Source organism: Oryx dammah, unplaced genomic scaffold (genome assembly GCF_014754425.2).
Source record: "Oryx dammah isolate SB20612 unplaced genomic scaffold, SCBI_Odam_1.1 HiC_scaffold_26, whole genome shotgun sequence".
Lineage (NCBI taxonomy): Eukaryota > Metazoa > Chordata > Mammalia > Artiodactyla > Bovidae > Oryx > Oryx dammah.
The window spans coordinates 78,083,928-78,104,098 of NW_024070210.1; the positions used below are offsets into that span (position 1 = coordinate 78,083,928).

A 20,171-nucleotide genomic window follows, 5' to 3' on the forward strand; every position below is an offset into this window, starting at 1 on the left:
GTAATATTTACCCTTCACTGTTGCCACATCCTAAGAGCTAGTCTTTTTGGTATTTCCGTATGTGCATGAATGTAATATGGGGATATGCTGTCTCACACATCTGGCATGGAAGTCTGCATGTTTTATACCAGAACAGTCAGTTCTGTCTCATTTAACTCATTGGAGATTTTGGTTTTGCTTTAGTTCAAACTTTCCACTACATGGACATCTGTATGTCATTTCTTTACTATGTGGCTGTTTGCATTTTTAAAAATTGCTTTGATATCTGGAAGAAGTATTGATAGGGGAAATTCACTACTAAACTTGGTTTCTCCCCTAGTTTATATTGTAACTGTGATAATGAATAAGTAACTGAACTCCAGAATCTGAGTTTCTTACTTAATAATTTCCAGGTATATGAGGCTGATCAATTTTCTGGTCCTGTGCTCATTTTGCAGATTTCCAAATAACCCACAGTTTAATACCATATTGGGCTTCTCTGATGGCTCAATGATAAAGAATCTGCCCACAATGCAGGAGAGCCGTGTTCAATCCCTGAGCCAGGAAGATACCCTGGAGAAGGAAATGGCTACCCATTCCAGTATTCTTGCCTGGATAATTCCATGGGCAGAGGAGCCTGGTGGGCTATAGTCCATGGGATCACAAAGAATTGGACATGACTGAGTGACTAGTGTGCAACTTTGGCCACTAGTTTCCACACGAGCTGATAGAATAAACATGTTCCAAATGGCAAACTGGTACCAGAGCGCTAATGAAGCACATAGACTTAATAATCATCAAGGTCAGGTCAGTTTACCTCTCAAATAGCACCCACATCCACTTCCTCATCTCTGCACTCCTTGCAGCTCCCCTAATCCAAGCATTTAGCACCTCTCACTTGGATAACTGCAAGGGCCTCTTAACTCTCTTCCTGCCTTTACTCTTAACTCTTTGAATCTGACTTCTACATGACCAAAGAGGTATTATGTATATATTATATATGTGTCTGTATGTATTGGAGAAGAAAATGGCAACCCACTCCAGTATTCTTGCCTGGGAAATCCCATGGACAGAAGAGCCTGGTGTGCTGCAGTTCACAGGGTCCCAAAGAATTGGACACGACTTAGCAACTGAACAACAATAACATATATATATGTATATATATGTGTGTATATTATATATATTATATACATATAATTCATATAATTAGTTTGCTTCCTGCTCATCTTTGGATAATGAGGAACCATCAGAAATAGTAAAGATCAAATGTTATATTAAGAATTACAAGGCAATGTACAATTTTTCCCTGAATTACTTCTAGTTTTCTCATTCACCCTTTTCTGCCACATATTCTAGATGTACAAAAGCCACTTTAAAATAAAACCATTTATGCTAGTATTAAGCTCTTTCCTTAATCTGAACCTTTGCAGATACTGTCCTCTTTGGTCAGAATGGTTTTTCCCAAGTACTTGTTTAAAACACTTATATGTACTCAACCTTTAAAGCCCAGTTCAAGCAACATTACTTCTTATGTGAAATCTCAGAGGATAATATTGCTAACATTTAATTACAAATATTCTTGGATCTGGTCCCCTCTTAAGTTGGTTTGACAGGAATATTTGCTACTGAGGGCCATCTTATATTTATATTCATTCAAACTGTTTCCTACGAGGCATGAAGAGATTCCTTTTAGTCCATAAACCAAAGCACGGTCAAGTTCTCTTCTTTTCATTTAGCAAATATCTCCTTCACAGCACAAGACCCAGAGATAGGCTATAGAAAATACGATGGTGTGAGTTGGGAAAGGGCAACCTTCTCCAGTGCGTGACTCTTCTGTCTTGGTTTACATTATTTTGTGTAAACTGCGGCAGGGCTCCTGATCTGCATGAAGACGAGGGAACTTTGAAAACATCCCCGAGTGCTGCTCCAGACCCCCTTGCTCTTTTAGCGTGGGAGTGGAGCCTTCCCCAACAGAGCATTCCTAGATTTGTCTTCATTTGGAATTCAAACCCAACATGCCTGAAAAGGAAAAGTTATCCCAGTGATGTGCATTTCAAAGAGCTTTGTTAACTCATGGGATTTTCCTTTTCCATTACATCCTAAACCTGCTTGTCTTTCTGTTTCTGTATATAAAGTAATTCAGATTCAGATTCACTTCTGACCTTAAAGAAGTTTTGAGATTTCTACTGTTTGTATAATTACATGGCAACACTTCAAAGACATTAAGGACCCTATAGTGTGTTGGAGGGTGGGCCCCGAAAGATACATTCACATCCTAACCCACGGAAACTGTGAGTGTGAACTTAAATTTAACAAAGAACCTTTTCAAATGTAATTAAGCAAAGGATATCAAAGTCCAATCATACTGGATTGTCTTGGTGGGGCCTCAATCCAGTGACAAGTGTCCTTTTAAGAGACACACAGGTGAGAAGCGTGTCCTTCCTCACCAGGAAGTCCTTGTGAGGTCTTCTCGATGGAAGAGGAGGCTGGAGGTATACAGTCACAAACAAAGGACCACATGGAGCCACCAGAAGCCAGAAGAGGCAAGGGAGGAGTCTCTCCTAGAACATTTGGAAGGAGTATGTTCCTGCTGACACCTTGTTGTCAGACCTCTGCCCTCCAGGTTGAAGGGAACCGATTCTTGGTTTTTGGAGCCATTGAATTCGTGATGATCTGTTATAGGAGAAACAGGGCTACTGAGTCTCACACAGTTTTCAAAAGGTAACATTTCTAAATAGCTACAAGCAACTCCTGACTGTTTACATTCATGGAAGGGCACTTTCAAATTGCTGTTTAGGACATTTACATTCAAATTTTCACATATGCAAACATATACATTTATTTATCATTCAACAAATGTTTGAGTAACCACTATTTACTAAGTATTACTGGATCAGCAATTTTTGATCCAGTCACAGGGGGGCAGCATCTGCAAACAGAGTCACAAAGAATTGGACACGACTTAGCAACTGAACAACAATAACATATATATGTATATATACACACTCCCTGGGGAAGATGGGTGGGTAATAAGGTAGTAAGTCTGATTGGCTGTCTCAAATTGTAGTCACTCCTTTCTATTTTCTTTCCAAAAGGCAGTATAGACTACATTTCTATAGGTCTGGAAGAAGCTGATACAAGGGAAACCCTTTTAGGAGCAGGCAGATTCAGCAACTCTTTCTGAAGAGGAAGAAAAGGGAGATGCTACTGTTAGCACCAGTATTGATCTTATGGATACAAACATCACGTGAGTTTGATTCCTCCCAGAAAATTCAGCACAGAGGAATCTTATCTACAGGCAACTGTAGGAGTGGGATTTTCTGACTGAGAGCAGGATGTTGAGAAAAACATAAAAACTAAAATGTGGGAGATAGAAGGAGTTGGGGAAGGAGACATAAAAAGAAGGAGAAAATACACAAGAAGAATGAAAGAGACCATTACAGCTGAGAGAATCAACATCTAATCAGACTTTTTTTGTTACTTCTCATTGCTTTTCTGAACAGAAATGAATGGACAACAGATAAAGCATTTCCTGAATTCTTGCTTCTGCAAGAAGGAGAGAACTTCACCACATACTGCAATTCCTCAAGCATTTTAAGCAGCTAGTGGTATAAGCAGAGGCCTGGGGGAAGCCCTGTCTTCTTGATGATATTAGCTAAGGGTGGAGAAGGGAAGACGCAGTGGAGACGGACAGGTCGGCTTGGAGAGTCCAGACAGCACAGCTCTCTGCACCTCATGGCTGCCCAGCTCTCAGATGCAGGAACCTACTTCTGTGCAGAGGCACAGTGCTCTGGAAGCACCTGCTGTCTGTCCCCAAACCTCATTGTGGGTCATTCCTCCTCATCTCTCCTCGAGGAGGGGCCAGAGATAGCTAGCTGAATTCATGATGTCTATGAAGAAATTGAAGTTTTTGTTTTTTTTTTAATTTATTTATTTATTTATTTTTAATTTTTACTTTACAATTCTGTATTGGTTTTGGCATAGATTGACATGAATCCACCACGCATGAAATTGAAGTTTTAATAAAGAAAATCCCCAGACTCAGTGTCACTGAAGAATTCTGTCAAACATTGAATTGTACACATTTTCTTGCAGAAAATAGAAAGAAAATAATTCTTCACTCATTTTATGAGGCCAATATTACCCTGATACCCAAATCAGACAAAGACCATAAAGAACCAAAAACTATAGGGAAATATTTTTTATCTTGAAGATAGACACAAATTTCTGAAAATATTTTAGCAAGTAAAATTCACTGATATATAAAATGAACAATATACCAAGCACAAATGTAACTTCCTTCAAGTGTGCAAGACACTTTAATATTGAAAATCCATGGATAGATTTCACCATATTAACAGAGTAGAAATTAAGAATCATACCATCATACTAATCTAGTCAGAAGAAAAGGATTTGCAAAAATTCAGTAGTCAGTTATGGTGAAAACTCTGAGCAACACAAGAATAGTGGGGAATCTCCTCAATGGCTAATGGTATTCTTACTAGTAAAAGACTATGATTTTCTCTAATAAAGAGAACAAAACCAGAGTGTCCATTCTCATCACTCCTTCAGTACAGTGCTAGATGTTGGAACCAGTGCAATAAAGAAAGAAGATGTAACAATCTAATAGAGTTGAAAGAAGAAGTAAAACTGCCACTATTTGCTGATAACATGATAATCTATGTAGAAAATCCAAAGAATATACCCCTAGAATTATATTAGGGAAATGCAAATTAAAATTACAAACAGAAACCACTTCACACCTATCATAAGGGCTAACATGAAAATTACTGACAATACCAAGTTCTGGCAAGGAAGCAGAGAAATCAGATCACTCATGCGTTGCTGGTGGGTGAATGGCCCAGTCATTCTGGAAAACAATCCAAGAGTTTCACATAAACTTAAATATTCACTTACTGAACAACCCAGCAATCATACTCCTGGGTATTTATGCTTGAGAAAGGATAACTTTATGTTCACACAAAAATATGTACATCAGTACTGGAAATTAACCAGTGATCTTCATTGAATGAACAGATAAATATCCTGTAGTACATTTACACAATGAAATACTATTTATACATCTTCCTCAACTTCAAAAGGGTTATTTTGCAATAAATCATTTTAAGTTAAAACAATAGTAAGTCAAAAGTTCATTTAATATGGGAAGGAAATCTAAAAAAGAGTGGAGATAAATGTATACATGTATAACAGATTTTCTTTGCTGCATTGCAGAAACTAACACTGTAAAGAAACTATACTTCAAAAACAATAAATTAAAATTTTAAAAATGATAACCCATGTAATATATTTAACCTAGCTTCTCTTGAAAGTGAAAGTTGCTCAGTCGTGTCCAACTCTTTGCAACCCTATGGACTGTCTATGGAATTCTCCAGGCCAGACTAAGGAGTGGGTAGCCTTTCCCTTCTCCAGGGCATCTTCCCAATCCAGGGATCAAACACAGGTCTCCTGCATTGCAGGTGGATTCTTAACCAGCTGAGCCACAAAGGAAACCCAAGAATACTGGAGTGCGTAGCCTGTCCCTTATCCAGAGGAACTTCCTAATTCAGGAATCAAACCAGGGTCTCCTGCTTTGCAGCAAATTCTTTACCAACTCAGCTATCAGGGAAGCAGTAGCCACCCTTAAATGTGGCCAATACTTACATTAGCCTACAGTTGGGAAAAAATTGTCTCACACAGTCTATTTTATACTAAAATGATGAAAATCTTATGAATGTGTTGAGTACTATACTGAAAATGAAAATCAGAATGGTTATATGGGTATGAAATGGCCATAAATGTGTTGGTTATTTACACTCATGATTTTGAGGCTGGCCAGGAGCTCTGCTCACTGCTGCTACCCAGAATCACCAGGAAATCTCATACTGCATATTGCTAGCCCAGAAAAAGATAAAATTTCAATATTCCAAGTATGGTTTCTACTGAATGCATACCACTAAATCCTAAATTGAATTATCCTTGATTAAGTTGGGGACAGTCTGTAGTGATTAAAAAGAAAAGATTATTGATATATGCAATAGTCTAGATGGATCTCAGGATGTTATGCTGAGTAAAAAAAAAAATCAATCTCAGAGGCTACATGGTGTATGATTACACTTACTGGATTATTATGATTGTATACATAGTGTGATTCTACTTATACAACAGTCTCAACAAGACAAAATACGGAGATGAAAGGAGATCAGTAGTGACCTGAATTGTAAAGAATTTCAGGCCTCAGGAAGGTGTGCAAAGAAGGTTTCTTTAGAGAGAAAGAATAATTCAATGTCATGATTTTAATGGTGGTAACAAGAGCCTATACATGTGATAAAGTTTCACACAGCTATGCATCAAACCCAGAGTGCATATAAAACTGAGGTGTCAGATCACAATCTGTATTTTAATAAAATTTTAGCAATATCAATTTGCTGGTATGTATATGTAATTATTATATCAGCATATATACTTTAGAATATCAAGCTGCTCCCCAGGCTGTTGTGGGCCTTTGTGGTCTCTTCTGCCTAGTCACAAATGATTGGAAACCAAGGCATCAGCAGTTTTCAAGGGTTGCATAGGTGGGGATGGTTGGCAAAGCAAGTTCTTTAGGGTGATGGAATGGTTCTGTATCTTAATTTCAGTGGTGGTAATAAGAATTTACAAATATGATCAATTTCACAACTATGCATAAAAAGGTGGATATAAAACATGTGATAAATATAATATACTGATACCTATAATACATGTATTATCTTGCTGTTCCCCAGACTGCTCTGGGCATCTGTGGTCTCCCTTGCTTCCTTGTAAATAATTAGAAACCAGGACATCAGCTGCCTCTCACTCAGAGTTCATATGGGACAGAAGAATAGATGGTTCAAAGTCATATAAACTCACCTCTCTGCATCACTCATTAATGAGTTCTTTTGACCTTAAATTCTAAGAACTGGCACTGTTTTGTAGACTGTGTCTATACTTCCTTTTCTACTTGTTTGTTTGCTTTTGGTTCTTTTAAATGAATTCATCTATTAAAATGATGAAACCAAGTGGAAGATTGAGAGATACATACTTCGTGATCATGTACAGTATATAAAACTTCAGTCAAGTTCTGTGGTATTGACATATACTAAGTGTTTGAACAGGACTGGAAAAGGTCAGTTTTAATTCCAGTCCCAAGAAGGGCAATACCAAAGATTGTTCAAATTATTATGCAATTGAGCTCATTTCACATGCTAGTAAGATTATGCTTAAAATCCTTCAGTTAGCCTTCAGCAGTATGTGAACCAAGAACTTCCAGATGTACAAGCTGAGTTTCAAAGAGGCAGAGGAACCGGAGATCAAATTGCCAACATTCATGGGATCATGGAGAAAGCAAAGGAATTCCAGAAAAACATCTACTTCTGTTTCATTGACTACACTAAAAACTTTGTGTGGAAAACAACAAACCGGAAAATTCTTAAGGAAATGGAAATACCAACCCACCTTACTTGTCTCCCGAAAAACCTGTATGCAGGTCAAGAAGCAACAGTTAGAACTGGACATGGAACAACCGACTGGTTCCAAACTGGGAAAGGAGTATGTCAAGGTTGTATTGTCCAGTCCTCTTATTTAACTTATATGCGGAGTATAACATGTGAAATGCTGGGCTGGATGAATCACAAGCTGGAATCAAGATTGCTGGGAGAAATATCAAAAAACCTCAGATGCAGATGATACCACTCTAATGGGAGAAAGTGAAGAGGAACTAAAGAGCCTCTTGATGAGTGTGAAAGAAGAGAGTGAAAAAACTGGCTTGAAACTCAACATTCAGAAATCTAAGATCATGGCATCTGGTCCCATCACTTCATGGCAAATAGAAGGGGAAAAGTAGAAGTAATGACAGATGTTACTTTCTTGGGCTCCAAAATCCCTAAGGGTGGTGACTGAAGCCATGAAATTGAAAGATGCTTGCTCCTTGGAAGAAAAGATATGACAAACCTTGGAGGTGGGCTAAGTCTCTTCAGTCGTGTCCAGCTCCACATCCCTATGAACCGTAGCCCTTCAGGCTCCTCTGTCCATGAGATTTTCCAGGCAAGAATAATGGAGTGGGTTGCCATGCCCTCCTCCAGGCAATCTTCCTGACCCAGGGATCAAACCCACATCTCTTATGTCTCCTGCATTTGCAGGCAGGTTCTTAAACATTTGTACCCCCAAGAAGCTTAAGATGGCATATTAAAAAGCAGACACATCACTTTGCTGACAAAGGTCTGTATAATCAAAGCTATGGTTTTTCCAGTTGTCATGTGTGGTGTGAGAGTTGGACCATAAATAAGGCTGAATGCTGAAGAATTGATGCTTTTGAATTGTGGGGCTGGAGAAAGCTCTTGAGAGTCCCTTGGGCTGCAAGGAGGACAAACCAGTCAGTCCTAATAGAATCAACCGTGAATATTCACTGGAAGGACTGATGCTGAAGCTGAAGCTCCAATACTTTGGCCACCTGATGTGAAGAGCCAACTCTTTGGAAAAACTCTGATGCTGGGAAAGATTGAAGGCAAAAGGAGAAAGGAGCAGCAGAGGATGAGGTGGACAGATAGCATCATTGACTCAATGGACATGAATTAGAGCAACTTTGGGAGATACTGAAGTACAGTGTAGCCTGGGGTGCTGCAGTCCATGGAGTCACAAAGTTTGGACACAACTTAGTGAGTGAGCAACAACGGAAAAGTGTTTTAAACCTGTAGATACCAAGTTTTGTAGGAGAACACTACAGCATTATGTCACAGAAAGATCTGGCATAGTTATTTTGAATTTATTTTACAAAGAGAAAAATAACGAGCCACTAACAAGTGAGACTGAACACTGGACCAATGACATAAAAATGTGACATCAGGACAATTCCAGGACTCACAGTCTAATAAATGCAATTCTACTTGTGGAGGGGAGAGGACTGAATATCCTGATCTTCCTCAAAGTCTAATAAATAAGACTCAATTTCAAATTTCAAAAGAATATTTTATTCCTGTATAATTTCATTCAAAATTTAAAACTGAATAGACTCTGAAAGTCAAATGGACTGATTTTTTTTTTTTTTGGTCATTTCATGGTGAAGTAATTTTGTTTATTGAGAAACTTAAATAGAGTCACAAAACTCAATACAAAGACAGAGATATATTAATGATTTTGAATAAAAGTTCCATTCACCAAGAAGCCTAAGATCTGCAAGTTTTTTATTTTTTATTTTTATTTTTATTTTTTTGCAAGTTTTTTAAAAGAGTCATTACATTCTGGATGGAGAAAAGTAAGAATAGGCTAAATGAATGACCTGTTAGTAGATTGCAGAAAGTTTCATAGGCTATAGTAAATTATATCTTAAATAGGATGGCAAAACTATTTTGCTGAATAATTATCAATGTATGTCAACTTGCTTAATATTCAGTTCTCCTCCACTCAAATTTTAACACTGATTGCTTTTTTTCATGCCTTCTTTCAGGATCTGCCTAACTTAATGACTAGGGAAAGACAAGCAGACAAAGTAAAGGTTTGTGGTGAGCCAGACTTTTTCCCATGCATGCACAGACCATGTGGTCTATGCACATGACAACCCCCACTTCCTGTTCCGGGGAGTCACACGGGTACCGGGTAGTGTGTATATGTGCTGCCAGGCACTCAAAGACACTGAACTCTCAGCTTGAGGCAGAACTGAGCACATTTGTGCAGGGGAATCCATGCCTCATGCAGCTCTCCAGTCTGCTCTGGGTGCTCCTGGCCTTCACCTTCTCTGGTAAGGATGCTTCCAAACATGAGTGTGTGTGTTCAGGGTGAAAGAACTGCACACAGGCACGTGGAGCTTCACAGGGACTTGGGGAGGAAAGGAGGGTTGGAGTAAAGCAAGCGTCTTAGGATTTCAATTTTTTGTCTTTGGATCCTAAATAACTCCTACACTATTTTATTCATTGCTTCATCTTTGTTTTCTGATTTTTTTCCCACAGGATCTGGTGTGGCCCAGAAAGTTACTCAAGACCAGTCAGATGTATCCAGCCAAGTGGGGCAGTCAGTCACCCTGAATTGTTGGTATGAAACAAGTTGGAGCACTTACCACCTTTATTGGTACAAGAAACTTCCCAGTGGACAGATGACTTACGTTATTCATCAGGGTTCAGGAATGACAAATGCAAGGAAAGACCGCTACTCTGTAAACTTTAAGAAAGCAGATAAATCCATCAACCTCACCATTTCAGCCTTACAACTGGAAGACTCTGCAAAGTACTTCTGTGCTCTCTCTGCCTCACAGTGCTTGAAGTGATAGGAAAAGCTGTACAAAAACCCTGGAGCTTAGTAAGAGAGAGCCCCTCTGCTGCAGGACCCCCGCTGAAATGCACACCCGCAGACCCCAGACAAGAAATGATAGTCCTGTGGTTATTTAAGTTGTGGTCTGGATCAGAAGATTTAGTTCCAGTTAAAGGCACCTTCTACGTTATTTGGAAACAGGTGTCCAGAGTAATTTTCTACTACTATATTCTCCTCTTGAATTTTTGACTTTAAATCAACTGTACAGAACATGTGTAAAGTTGTCTAAATTTGAAAACTTGCCCCATAATATTTTAAACTGGCAGTTTTACTTCATCACAAAACTGGGTCTAGTTGTGTGGAATCACCATCAAAACTATTTCCTTAATCGTTTCCTCTTAGACTTTGTGTCAGGGCACAATCAGAAAAGCAGAACCACGAGTGATGTAGAATAAGAGATTAGTTCTAGGGATTAGAACTCAGGCAATGGCTAGAGCTGGTGGACGAGTCTGTACAAAGTTGTTATCTTCATATCTGGCGTTGAGCCTGAATTCACTTTAAGTCAGCTTAGAGTAACATTGATGCTTTTGAACTGTGGTGTTGGATAAGACTCTTGAGAGTCCCTTGGACTGCAAGGAGATTCAACCTGTCCATCCTAAAGGAAATCAGTCCTGAATATTCATTGGAAGGACTGATGCTGAAGCTGAAATTCCAATACTTTGGCCACATGGTGCGAAGAACTGACTCTTTGGAAAAGACCCTGAAATTGGGAAAGATTGAAGGTGGAAGGAGAAGGGAACGAAAGAGGATGAGATGGTTGGATGGCATCACTGACTCAATGGACATGAGTTTGAGTAAGCTCTGGGAGTTGGCGATGGACAGGGAAGTCTGGCATACTGCAGTCCATGGGGTCGCAAAGAGTCGGACACAACTGAGCAACTGAACTGAACAAAACTGAACTGAGGGTAACATTTGTAAAGGAAAGTCTGATGGGGACAAAAGAATGGACAAACTGTGACACATAAAGTCATACTTGAACTATGAGGACAACTGGAACCCACAGAGTTGTCTGTTCCTAAGGAAGGGAACAAAGGGAGAATACCCACTTTAATCACTCTCCTTCAGCACAGTGCTGGACATTGTAGTCAGGGAAGTAAAGCAAATAATATATAAACAATCTTTTAAGCCAGAAAGGCAGTCAAATTACCACTATTTTCTATCTATGTAGAAAATCCCAAAGAATATACCCTCCAAAACTCCTACAACTAGTAAGTGGGTTCAGAAGGTTTCAGGACATATTAGGTAAACACACAAAATAAAATTCATTTTTATATACTATCAGTAAACATGTGGATACCTAAATTAAAAATATAATACTATCTACAATGGCTCAAGAAAAACCCTAAATCCTTAGGCATTAATCTAAGAAAACATGTACAGAACTTATACACAGAAAGCTACAAAACACTGCTACTTCCAAAAAATAAAAATAGCCAATTATTCTAGCTATTATCCTAGAAAGACCAATTTTCCCCCAGTGGAGCAGCATAGGCATTTTTAGAGAAAAAAAATTGATGGCACATGTATTATGACCTCTTTTTGGACTTGATTCTGTTTATTGACTTTTTTATTTTATCCTCATACCAATAGACCATTCTATCTTAATTACTGGGGCTTGATACACATTTTGAAATCTGGAAAGGCAAGTCATGTTTTCTTTGTCTTATTCAAGGCTTATTCTAGGTCTTTGCACTTCCACATAAGGTATAGAATAGCTTCTACCACAGGAGATTGAGGTAATTTGATTGGGATTGTGTTGAATTTATGAATTCATTTAGGACAACTGACATCTTAACATGTGGAGTCTTTGGCTCCACAGCCTCTCTATTTGTCCTCTCTGATTTCTTCCAGTAATCTAGGTCCTCTCTGATTCCCTTCGTTAATGCTGAGACTGCTGTGGAGGCTTGCATTGCTGCTGTTGTTTAGTCTCTGTCGTGTCCAGCTCTTCGCGACCCCAGGGACTGTAGCCCCCAGGCTCCCCTGTCCATGGGATTTCCCAGGCAAGAATACTGGAGTGGGTTGGCCCTCCCTTCTCTAGGGGATCTTCCCAATGCAGGAGTATTTTCTACAGGTACAAACGTATGATGTGTAAATAAAAATAGTCCACCTGGTTGGCAGGCAGACTCTACCACTGAGCCACCTGGAAAGCAAGGCTACTTATAACAATTTTATCTTTTATTTCGTAAAGCTTTTTTATCTTAATTGACCTAAATGCCCAGCATCAAATCCAGAGCTATGACTAATGGGGTTAAGAAAAATGTGGATACAGGGAATTAATTATGCAAGAAATTATTTCTGTTCTGAAATAGCCAGAACAGAGCTAGGATACCTGTCAATATGAGAACAGATTTAGTTCAACAGCCAAACAGCTGGTACCAATCTCTTGTTTGAGGTTTTGAAAACATTATTTCATCGAGCAGCCTTAGGAAATCGTCTTTCCTGACATTAATGTCTGTAGGTGGCAAGGACTGGTCACCACTGAGTACCAGGCCATGATTTATGTTAGTTACCCCAGACCTCAGAAGTGAGGACATTTCTCATCTCCTATGTGATTTTTATCTCTCAAATCAAAACTATTTTAGAGTTATTGGAGAGGAATCAATAAAAGGTCTTGCATACCTTATATTAAATTAGTTCCCAAGCATTCGATAAATGACATTTTAATTGCATTTTCTAATGCTGTTGCTAGAATCTAGAAATAAAATTGATTTTTGTGTTTGGTGACTGTTTCAATGCACTAATAGGTTTTAGCTCTTAAACAGCTTGTTTAGAGGTACTTTGTATTTTCTACATGTATAAACTTATGATCTGTAAATTAAAATAGTTCTGCTTCTCCTTTTCAAATTTAATATATCTTATTTCCTTCCCCGGTTTGATCCCAGGCCTTCCATTAGGACAGTGAATAGAAGTAGTAAATAGAAGTACCTGTCTTGTTTGTGATCCTGCAGGGAGTAATATTGACTGTGATATTTTCATTGATACCCTTTATTAGATTTGGGAATTTCTCTTTTATTTTTGGATTGTTGGGAGTATTCATCATGCAGAGACATTAGACTTTCATCAAAGTCTCTTGGTTTTTTAAAAATAAATTAAGTACATTATTTTGGTTTTCATCAAGCAAAGAAAGATCATTTCACCTCATATGGTCAAGATATAATCTTCTAAAATTAAAAATTCTGAAAAGAGCCAATAGGCTAAAAAACGTATTTTTAGATTCTCCATATTTTGGTTTCCTTTTTTTTTTTTTTTTGGTTTTCATTATTATTTAAAATGTCACTTTGAAATGTTTCATTTCGTACAGTCTTCTAAAAAATAAAGTCAAAGAAACCAAGAAACAAAAACATTTGTTTTTTTCCTAACTTTTGCTAATATAGTAAAATAATATATTCCTACATAGCTTAAATTAGTTCATTTTTAGTTCCTATATTTTCAGTAGTAGTAGGTGTTGACTTGTGTGTGTGTGATCCACCACATAACAGACTATCAAAGAATATTTATGAATATTTGTTAAATATTTATATGGGAATAATATTTATCCCCATATCTTCAGTTTAATTTTCCTCCATCCTAGACTTGTGATGTTTGTTACCTGTTCTTGAATTTTGTCCATGAATATAACCCTCTATTTATCCTGTTGGAGTCTTTTTTTTTAACTTGACTGCCATAGTATTGAAAGATTGCTTCTGGAATAATTTCAAGAGTTGTTCAGCATAACTTCTTTCACTAAGTTCATGAATAACAACTCACCTACTCATTCAGAAAACAGATAACTCTTGAGTGCTTTATGTGTACCAACCTCTCTTTATAAACACTGAGTAAACTTTAAATATGGGACAATAAAAGACAAAAGGAAAACTACAAAGAAGCCAACAACGGAGGGTGTGTGACAAAGAAAGGAGCCAGAAAAAATGAAAACAATCTGTGGAGTGGTATAGAACTAAGAAAACACAGATGAATACAGAGGTCATGCAACTAAGATGTGTGTATCTCAGTCGTGTCCAACTCTTGGGACACCATGGACTGTAGCCCACCAGACTCTTCTGTGCATGGATTTACCCAGGCAGGATACTGGAGTGGGTTCAGTTCAGTTCAGTTCAGTTCAGTCGCTTAGTCGTGTCCGGCTCTTTGCAACCCCATGAACCACAGCACACCAGGCCTCCCTGTCCATCACCAACTACCAGAGCCCACCCAAACCTATGTCCATCGAGTTGGTGATGCCATCCAACCATCTCATCCTCTGTCGTCCCCTTCTCCTCCTGCCCTCAATCTTTCCCAGCATCAGGGTCTTTTCAAATAAGTCAGCTCTTCCCATCAGGTGGCCAAAGTATTGGAGTTTCAGCTTCAACATCAGTCCTTCCAATGAACAACCAGGACTGATCTCCTTTAGAATGGACTAGTTGGAACTCCTTGCAGTCCAAGGGACTCTCAAGAGTCTTCTCCAACACCACAGTTCAAAAGCATCAATTCTTTGGCACTCAGCTTTCTTTATAGTCCAACTATCACATCCATACATGACCACTGGAAAAACCATAGCCTTGACTAGATGGACTTTTGTTGGCAAAGTAATATTTCTGCTTTTTAATATGCTGTCTAGGTTGGTCATAATTTTCCTTCTAAGGAGTAAGTGTCTTTTAATTTCATGGCTGCAATCACCATCTGATTTTGGAGCCCAGAAAAATAGAGTCAGCCACTGTTTCGACTGTTTCCCCATCTATTTGCCATGAAGTGATGGGACTGGATGCCATGATCTTCGTTTTCTGAACGTTGAACTTTAAGCCAACTTTTTCACTCTCTTTTTTCACATTCATCAAGAGGCTCTTTCGTTCTTCTTTACTTTCTACCATAAGGGTGGTGTCATCTGCATATGTGAGGTTGTTGATATTTTTCCTGGCAATCTTGATTCCAGCTTGTGCTTCTTCCAGCCCAGCGTTTCTTATGATGTATTCTGGATATACGTTAAATAAGCAGGGTGACAATATGCAGCCTTGACGTACTCCTTTTACTATTTGGAACCTGTCTGTTGTTCCATGTCCAGTTCTAACTGTTGCTTCCTGAGCTGCATACAGGTTTCTCAAGAGGCAAGTCAGGTGGTCTGGTATTCCCATCTCTTTCAGAATTTTCCACAGTTTATTGTGATCCACCCAGTCAAAGGCTTTGGCATAGTCAATAAAGCAGAAATGGATGTTTTTCTGGAACTCTCTTGCTTTTTGATGACCTAAATCAAATCCCTTATGACTATACAGTGGAAGTGAGAAATAGATTTAAGGGACTAGATCTGATAGACATAGTGCCTGATGAACTATGGACAGAGGTTCGTGACATTGTACAGGAGACAGGGATCAAGACCATCCCCATGAAAAATGCAAAAAAGCAAAATGGCTGTCTGAGGAGTCCTTACAAATAGCTGCGAAAAGAACAGATGTGAAAGGCACAGGAGAAAAGGAAAGATATACCCAATTGAATGCAGAGTTCCAAAGAATAGCAAGGAGAGATAAGTAAGCCTTCCTCAGTGATCAGTGCAAAGAAATAGAGGAAACAATAAAATTGGAAAGACTAGAGATCTCTTCAAGAAAATTAGAGATACCAAGGGAACATTTCATGCAAATATGGGCACAATAAAGGACAGAAATGGTATGGACCAAACAGAAGTAGAAGATATTAAGAAGAGGTGGTAAGAATACACAGAAGAACTGTATTAAAAAGATCTTCATGACCCGGATAATCACGAAGATGTGATCACTCACGCTCACCTAGAGCCAGACATCCTGGAATCTGAAGTCAAGTGGGCCTTAGAAAGCATCACTACGAACAAAGCTAGTGGAGGTGATGGAATTTCAGTTGAGCTATTTCAAATCCTAAAAGATGATGCTGTGAAAGTGCTGCACTCAATATGCCAGCAAATTTGGAAAACTGCAGTGGCCGCAGGACTGGAAAAGGTCAGTTTTTATTCCGATCTCAAAGAAAAGCAATGCAAAGAATGCTCAAACTACCACACAATTGCACTCATTTCACATGCTAGTAAAGTAATGCTCAAAATTCTCCAAGCCAGGTTTCAGTAATACGTGAACCGTGAACTTCCAGATGTTCAAGATGGTTTTAGAAAAGGCAAAAGAACCAGAGATCAAATTGCCAACATCCTCTGGTTCATTGAAAAAACTGGAGTGGGTTGACATTTCCTTTTCAGGAGGCTATTCTTGATCCAGGGATCGAACCCCCATTGCCTACACTGCACATGGATACTTTACCGACTGAGACACCAGGGATATTCACCTTTTAATCTGAGAAACGTTTCAAAAGGTTGACATCTGGTGGGAGTTTAGCTCGGCAGTTCATTTATTCAGTCTATTCAGTCACTAGAGGGGGCTGCGTCATTTGAAAACAGCTGTCTTTTCTGGCTATCAAGGAAAGGAAGTTTATGCTTTCCATCGATGTTCCACAGAAAAGTGAAAAAAAAAAAGATTTTCATCATCTTTAGACAACTTGATTTTATAATCCTTTGTTGAGTTCATGTGGTCAAGGATTCAGGGAATCATAGCCTTATAGCCTAAACTTCTTCCATGTACCTCCCTAAACATTGCTTTCCCATTTCCCACCCCTGGTTAACTCTTCCCTTCCCGATTCCTTACGCTCTTTTCTCTTCAGTCCTCTTTTTCTGCCAGGATCACCCACCTCCACCCTTCTCCAGCCCAGATAGTTTGCTTTCCCTTCTGTTTCTTCTCTCTGTCTCAGCATCCTTGGTGTCTCTCTGTCTCAGCATCTTTGGTACAGAGCACCTACAAACACGGGCATAGAGGACATAAGGATTAAGGACCATTGTTCAAGGAGGATGAGGAGAATACCATCTGTGTCATCAGTTACTATGTCAAGAACAGATGTATTGAGAAATGTCTGCCTAGATGGAGACAGATTCATGATTCCAAGGACCTTTTCAGGACACTGAGCTCCAATGTCTAGCTCAAGATGTTTAGCTTTCTGTCCCAATGTTATTAGTATTTCTTGTCCCTCAGAGCAATCACAGCCTACTTTGAATTCTCACATACACTTGCTAGAACATGGATGGGAATTTTTATCTCTTTACAATGCATAGCTCAGTACAGTTTTCTGGGATTAAACACTGTTTTTCACAAGCTTCATGGAACACTAGAAAATGTCTTTGAAGAAGAAATGATAGAACAATGGTTCTGGATAGACACACAACTGTGATTGGTGTTCCTTTTCCAGAGTCAGACTTTAAACTTCTCAGAGGATGGCAGCACACACCCTGTGAGTTGGGGATGTCTCTCCTTCTTTGGGGGACATGATTAAAACAGGGCAGGAAGACCTAAACAAGGAACTGCTTGATCATTGGCTGACAAATCCTGGCAACAGCAGACTGCAACGGACACCTGCACTGGTTGTAAGTCTCTAACAGCAGCAGTTGCTTCTGTTCACTGGAAACAAGCCCAGGAGCAGACACAAGTCTGAACTCTCAGCCCACAGTCCTGGTTTGTCCTTGAAGTATGAGGCTGGTGATTGGAGTAACTGTTTTTCTGACCTTGGGTAAGTGTTCTGTGTCTACAAGGGATGACTTTGAAGCCAAGGAACCGTAAAGGGTCATTTACTCTCTACTCCTCTCCCTGTGTTTTATTCAGCATTATAGCAATGGAATTCAGAACAGATGTATGCATTTGCTAGGGAGTACAAACTTCTATATGACAGGTTTAATGCATAGCCATAATCCAGAAGAGACCTTAGCAGTAAGCAGGTTGGAAGAACTCTCTGGGGTTATTGAGCCAAAGACCCCGGGATAAAAACTATAGAGTCTCAGATTCTTGCCATCTGTCTTTGGTCCCTATATAATAAGAATCAATAATATTTCTCAGGACATAGATAAAAACATTGGAGTAGGGGGTGGGTCCAGACAGTTTGGGGAGTGTTGTGCCCTTGATCCATAGAATTATACTGATTTGTTGTCAGGGGATAATTTTATTTTCTTCACCCTTTAGGGACTGTGATTAATGCTAAGACCACCCAACCCAGCTCCATGGATTGTGCTGAAGGAGAGGATGTAAACCTGCCTTGTAATCACTCTACCATTGGTGGAAATGACTATATACATTGGTATCGGCAAAATCCCAATCAGAGTCCACAGTATGTCATTCATGGCTTACGAGGTACAGTGAACCGCAGCATGGCCTCTCTGCACATAGCTTCAGACAGAAAGTCCAGCACCTTGGTCCTACCCCAGGTCACCCTGAGAGACGCCGCTGTGTACTACTGCGCCCTGAGAGAGGCACACTGGGACAGACGGGGCTGCACCTGTGCAGTATCTCTGGTGGGAAGAAGTGGGGACAGAGTAGGGAGAGCAGTCAATAGAGCAAATTTAGAGCCTTCTAGAAGGAGAGTCAGAGAACAGTAAGAGATGGGGAAAATGAAGGGAAAGGAAAGGGAAGAAGATGGTTAAAAACAGAAGAAAAAGAGGACAAGGAATAAGCACCCAGTTTACTGAAGAATCTAAGAAGAATTTTGAGGAACGTCAGAATCATAATTTTAACATAGCAATAAAGTAAGAGGTGTTAATAATTTTTATGACTTTTTCATGTCAATAAAATGTTGGTTTCAGTGTGCTAGTCCCAACATAACAAGTGGGAAACATACAAATAATTCTCCTTGTACCAAAGGCTTCTTTCATGTGGATCCAAGGCCAAGTCTAGACTCTGAGGTGTTATAGCTTTTCCACTTACCAGAAACAAATTACTCTCTCTGAGAAAGATCTGAAATGTTATTGTTGCTAGTCTAGAACACTCATATTTCCCAAGAAGTTTTTTGAAAGAAACAAAAATTAAGTGAATAATAATTTTTCTCTTTCTAGGCAGGTCTGGAAACCCTGCCTCTCTAAGGCGTTTTCACCAATTTGATCATCCCTAAGCAGCACATGGGGGCCCCCCATGGCTCAGCAGTGAAGAACCCACCTGCAATGCAGGAGCTGCAAGAGACCCGGGTTCAATCCTCGGTTCAGGAAGAGCCCTCGGAGGAGGGAATGGCAACCCACTCCAGTATTCTCCCCTGGAGAACTCCATGGACAGAGGAGGCTGGCAAAGAATCAGACATGACTGAAGCGACTTAGCATGCAAGTAGCACATGGAGCTCACCCTGGTGGCTCAGTGGTAAAGAATCCGCCTGCCAATGCAAGGGACCCAGGTTTGGTCCTTTGTTGGAGAACTAAGATCCCATGTGCCTTGGAGCAACTAGGCCTACGTGCTGCTACTACTGAAGCATCCTTGAACTGTGCATCTGAACGTCAGTGTCTGCAGATCACTTCACTTTCTCTGCAGTGAAAATATACAGGTCTTCATCTTCCATTCCTTTTACCCCCAAATCTACTGACAGAGAATTGATATTATTTACAGAGTCTGAGATAAGATCACAAACTAAAATTATCTTCATATTGTTTCAAAAGCACTTATTTTTCTCTAAAATATCCTACTAAAATTAAAAAGCATAATACAAAACTAATCATTTTTAATCAACAGTTTAAAAATGTATTTACAATAGAAATTAAAAAATAATTTATTCACTTTCACTTTAATAAAAATAAAACTATTACAATTCAATTTTTGATGTCTAGCTGGTGGTTAAGATAACTAATATTGCTCTCAATGCAGGCTGAGTCTAAAATAAATATATATAACTTTTAAAGTCATCAGTACCATTTTTATAGAATAAATATATATGCATTAATATACACATTTTTTTTCTCTTTCTGACTTTCATCACTCTGTTTAACAGGCTCTAGGTTCATCCACCTCACTAGAACTGTCTCAAATGTGTTTTTTTTACGGCTGAGAAATATTCCATTGTATATAAGTATGACAACTTCTTTATCTGTTCAT

The 20,171-nt window shown here is 39.1% G+C and overlaps 2 gene segments (V, D, J or C); both read left to right on the forward strand.

Annotated features, from left to right (window-relative positions):
* Positions 1-9,576: 9,576 nt before the first annotated feature.
* LOC120853400 lies at positions 9,577-10,513 on the forward strand. The segment is given in 2 exon segments: positions 9,577-9,733; positions 9,942-10,513. Coding segments are annotated over 2 exon segments (363 nt in total).
* A 7,237-nt stretch (positions 10,514-17,750) lies between these two features.
* Positions 17,751-18,846, forward strand: LOC120853392. The segment is given in 2 exon segments: positions 17,751-17,838; positions 18,285-18,846. Coding segments are annotated over 2 exon segments (453 nt in total).
* Positions 18,847-20,171: the final 1,325 nt, after the last annotated feature.